The 5,059-nt window shown below is 60.2% G+C and overlaps 1 protein-coding gene across 1 annotated transcript in view; it reads right to left on the reverse strand.

The window, feature by feature from the left end:
• Window positions 1-4,182: 4,182 nt before the first annotated feature.
• The window catches only part of CLTB (clathrin, light chain B), a 3,406-nt gene continuing 2,529 nt past the window's right edge, over window positions 4,183-5,059 (reverse strand). Inside the window, 2 exon segments of the mRNA XM_009587468.1 lie at window positions 4,183-4,354; window positions 4,838-4,891. Coding sequence (XP_009585763.1) covers window positions 4,183-4,354; window positions 4,838-4,891 — 226 coding nt within the window.

Consider the following 5,059-nt stretch of genomic DNA (forward strand, 5'->3'; position numbering starts at 1 on the left):
GAAGCGGGAGGAGGTGTGAGCGGATCCTCGCAGCCCCTGCCCGGCTCCGGTGACCCGTCCCTCCGCCCTTCCCCGCAGGCTGCCTCTGCACCGTCGGCGTCCTGACCTACGGACTGATCAGCTTCAAGAGAGGCAACACCCGTCGGTCTCAGCTGATGATGCGGGCACGTATCCTGGCCCAGGGCTTCACCTTCGCGGCCCTCCTGGGAGGCATGGTGGTCACAGCCATGAAATCTAGAAAGTGAAATCAGGCAAGAGAGAAGCTGCGGGCGGACGCCCGCCAGCCTGTGCCCCACTGGCAGGGGGGATTCTGGCTGCAGATGGAGTTTTCTGAGAGACAGTTGTGATGTCTCGGTGGAGCCAGTGTCAGAGAGGCTCTGTGTTCCAGAGCACTGGAAATGCAGCTAATACACCTCTGTGATGAACCTGAAATTTGGGCCGTGGCATTTTTTGATTCCCTGAGAGCTTATCCTCCTGTAACACTGGAGCCTGCGCCTCACTAAGGCCCTCCACCCCCGTCAGACCTCTTGTCCCTGCTTGGTGCTGTCACAGTCTGTTAAAATTGTGTCCTGTGGGTCATGGTCTGCACTGAGGTGTGGCTTTAGTCAGGTGGTGCACCAACATTTGAGAAATGAGCTGCCCGGGTAGGAAGGAACAGCTCTGTTTATGGCTTGATCCTGGCAGGATGCAGTTCATAAGCAGTGGGTGAGTTGTTTGGGGAGAATATGTAATCTGTTCGGTTGCAACCGGTGAGTAATAAAGTGAATTGCAGCGAGATTCTGACTGATACTGGATTGCAGAGCATTGAGAAGCCAGAAGAGTAAACAGTGTAGGAAGGAAGGGGAGTAGGCACGGCTGCCTCGAAGCTGTGGTGATGCAAGCGGGACACAAGAGATGTAACTCCCTGTGAAAACAACTTGGGAGCTCACATTTACAAAACAGGGCCTGGCCGCATTCTCTGGGACATGCTGCTGCTTTTGCTGGGGAGTCGGTTCCTGCGCAGCTCGCTGCTTCATGTGAGCTGGAACTGGCCGCTGAGCAAGTGCCCTGTTCCCAGAGGGAGCTGCGCTGCCTGTGTCGTGACATTGCCACGGGCAGCTCCAAGTCCTGCCATGTTGGATCATTTGGATCATACCAGAGTGTTTGGTGAGCAGCGAGACTAAGACGACTTTGCTCTCCCGTGTCAGGGCTGCAGAGCGGGGAGGAAATGGGGCCGTAGGCTCTGCTCGCTGTGTGGCTGCAGCAGCTTGTACCTGCCTGTAGGCAGAGCGTATCTCTGCAGGGGAAAGGGCCACAGACGCTACTAACCGTGCTGCAATGTTGAGCTGCCTGGGGCGTTTCCAGGCTTTGCTCTCTGGGCGTCTGCGTGTTGGTGCCTGCGCCCTGGCCCTCCCTGGCCTGCGGTGGCTTTGTAGCTGGCTGCCTGGCAACTTGCTGATCCCGCTTTGCCATTACAAGCAGCTCTGGAGGACAGGATGAGGGGTAAACTTGCTCTGCCCATGAACAAGTGCTTGGTTTGTCCTGTGTGGGGAACCATGGTGCCAGTGGGCCTCGACAAGGAGAGGGGGAAGGCTCTCACCCAGCAGAGCTGATTTTTGAAATGCAAGGGTGGGGGACAAGCCATCGCCGGTGCTGAGCAGGGTGAGCTCCACCTCAGCACCGGGGAACCCGGGGCTCTACCTGCTGCGGGGCTGTGGCGCTGCCTGCCTTCCCTCGTTGCCTGGCTGCTCAGCACGTCTTTCCCAGAAGAAACGGCTTTTGGCTGCCTCACTGGCAGTTCCAGCCCAGCCAGCTTGGGGGCAGGCGTGCGAGAGGCAGCTGGCGGGCAGATCTGCGAGCGCAATCCCTTGGCACTGGCAGCCTGGAGACGGCACAGTGGGCTGGGGAGCAGCTCAGCCCGTCTGGACACGCAGGAGCTCGCAGGTCCCTGAGGGCAGAGCGGAGCCCCCCGGTCCTGCTGCCACTGCTTCTGCCCCAGCCTAGCGCAAACCCTCTGGCCCTTCCCCTCGCTCCTACTTTTTCCTGTAGAATGTGGTTCTCCTCCAGTGCTGTCCTTTCCGCAGAAGGCTTCGTAGCTGTGAGTTCTCCTAAACACAAACATGTGTTGCTGAAGCAGAAAGATGACAGTGCCCTGTAGGATTGGAGATGTCGGTTTATTGTAACAGGTGATTTGAACAGTCACAGATACCAAAGCCAAGGGGATATAGAACAGCTGTGGGCACGGCTCCCTGGGAGCTGGCTGCCCCTGCCTGACACAGGGTGCACGGCAGCCGGGGGATCTAGGGGCCCGGCTGCCTGTGGGGGCTGGAGGGCCAGAGCACAGGGGGGCTCCCTGCCCCCGGGAAGCAGCCAGAGGTGCTTCCCGCTGCTCTGCAGTGAAAGGCAGAGGCAGGCAGCTGAGTCCCGAGTTATACTGCATCAGTGTCCGTCCCGCACTGCAGCAGAGCTGCCTATGTGTGCTGGAGCGCGGGGGGGACAGAGCAGGAGCGATCAGCCCTATGGACAAGAGGGGACAATCCCAGCACACGTCACCAAGAGACTCCCTACACACCTATTTCCCTTCCCAGCCCACTGCTGAGCCCGTGCCTCAGAGCCAGGGGTGCCCGGTCACCCCACAAGGGCTGCAGCAGCAGGGCAGGTGACCTTCCTGACTCGTGGAGCCGTAGTTGCAAGCCAGGAGAGCTCTGCATACTCGCTTTTCGGCTAAGCAGGGCTCTGCAGTGAGGCTCAAGCAAATGTTTTGTGGGCTCTGCTCCATGTCCCCCCAGCCTGCTGCTGTGAGCCTTTCCCAAGCCTCCGGCGGGCCAGAGCCAGGGCACAAGCTCCAGGCTGCCCTGCAAGCATGGTGCACACAGGCCTGCCCTTCTCTTGCTACACAGGAGTTTTGCAGGTTTCCAAGGCTGGGCCTCTGAGCCGGAGGGGCTGGTGCTGACCACACCAAGCAGAGGAGAGAAAGCCAGTGTTTGGGCTGGAAAGCATGTGCCTTGCGGGGCGGGGAGCGGGACTGAGGCATCTCACCATGCTGCCTTAGGTGTGCAAATCCAGCAGGGGCCAGAGAGAAGCCACAGAGCAGCTGCAGACAGATATGCGGCTTGTTCTCCAGGGACAGCACAAGCTCCAGCACCAGAACTCTGCCCAATCCTGCTCTGGGCACCTGGGTTAGGGAGCTGAGGGCTTGACCTGCCCCACAGCAGCTGGACCTTCCTATCTGCTTCCCTGCAACCACACAGCCTCCATCTCCCATCCTAGTAGCAGGGGAAGGAGCAGAGCAGAGCTGAGGACCCCCAAAGCCTAGCACCCCACATTCTCAACTGCTGGTGGTCCTGGGGGAGGGACAGGAAACATCCTGCACACTCACCCCATGGCCCCTTCCCAGTGCCCTGCACCACCGTGCTGCCTGGCACCAGCAACCCCACAGGACAGATGGGACACGGACACTGCAATTGCTGCTTGGAGCCCCACCAGCTTTTTGGGGTGCACAGCCAGGCTGGGGAGAGGTCTGCTGGGCTTGGGGCAACTGCTGGCAGTCCCGGCCCAGCCTGGGTGCCTGCACTTACATTCCTCAGTCCCTGCAAGCCCAGCAGCATCACGCTGCAGCTGTGCTCCCCGAAGAACCTTGCGGCACAGAGCTGAGTCAGAGCTGTTCCTCCACCCTCCCAGCCCTGCAGCCAGCTCTGCTCTAAACCCTGCCGGAAAGGCAGATGGGAGCCAGGGGTCCCACTAGGATCGCTGCCTTGGGGCTAGGACCCAGGCCCAGGACAGGGCTGCCATGCCTGCACTCACCCAGCACCAGGACAGCCACAGGCAGGTTTATTCCTAGCACAGGGGTGAGGTGGGGAACACGGGGTGGGGTGTTCCCCCTCTCACTGAGCCAGGCCCCTGGGCACAACCTCCCACAGAGCCCAGGCCGGGGGCTGCCCTGCTAACTCAGCTCTGCCAGCCAGTGTCGCTTCCCGGGGAAATGCCACAGTAATAAATAAATGTAAAAAGAGACCAATGCACCTTTTAAGCAAAGGAAAACCATGGGGAGAAGTACAACCAATGACTTGAGCACAGCCGAGGTGCGCACCAGCGAGCAGGGGGCAGGCAGGGTGAGGCCCCTCATGGGCTGGCCCCGCAAAGCCGCCCGGCTCAGTGAGCCTGGCCGAGCCCTGCTGCGCTCCTGGCTGTGCCAGGCAGCAGCTAGCGGGACAAGGGCGTCTGCTTGAGGGAGATGAGCACCGAGCGCATCCGCGAGACATCCTTGCTCTGCTTGCTGCTCTTGGGGTTGAAATCACAGAGCTGGGCCACCTTCTCCCACTCAGAGCCTGGGGTTTCCTCCTTGGACTCCTTCAGGAATGCTTCCTCCGAGGCCCTGCGGAGACGTTGAGGGTTGTCACTGGCAGAATCCTTTCCAAGGAGACCATCCCCTCTATCTGGGAGCCCCTCGTGTCCCCGCTTCCTGTCCCCTTGCTCCAGCCAATGAGCTCAGTGGATCCGGAGACACACGATGCTCAAGGCTGCTGTTGGCTGCACTCACCCAAGATATCATTCATCCAGGGGCACGGGGTTGTCTGCCTGCTCCCAAGACTCTTCTGCTCCCAGAGCTGTCCCCCAAAAGGCACAAGACCCCACGGCTTTGCCTCTTCAACCAGCCCCCACAGGGGCATTTCCAGGAGCTCCACTTGCCTCCTAAGACTCCACCGCTTGGAGATGCTCAGCTGCAGCATCCTCCCTCTGGGACCTCACCAGGGCCCAGTACCTCCCAGCATCCCCCCTTCCCTTGGCTGGGCAGCCAGTGCTGGGGCAGGACCCCCAGACCCTGCAGGGCAGCATACGGTCTGTAAGAGGCACATACACATAGCCAATCACATCGGCGTCCGGCTGCTGGTAAAAGGCTTTGTCAGCGATCCTAGCCCCGAGGCACAGACAGAGAGAGAGCGCAGAGCAGACAGGCAGGCAGAGGGTTAGAAAGAGAGAAACAGAGAGGGGGTTAGCGTCCTCCCACAGAGTGTGACCCACTCATCACAGCATACATGGCATCAGGAAAACCTGCCGGTGATGGCAGGGCTGCACAGAC

This window comes from Fulmarus glacialis, unplaced genomic scaffold, assembly GCF_000690835.1.
Source record: "Fulmarus glacialis isolate BGI_N327 unplaced genomic scaffold, ASM69083v1 scaffold13361, whole genome shotgun sequence".
Lineage (NCBI taxonomy): Eukaryota > Metazoa > Chordata > Aves > Procellariiformes > Procellariidae > Fulmarus > Fulmarus glacialis.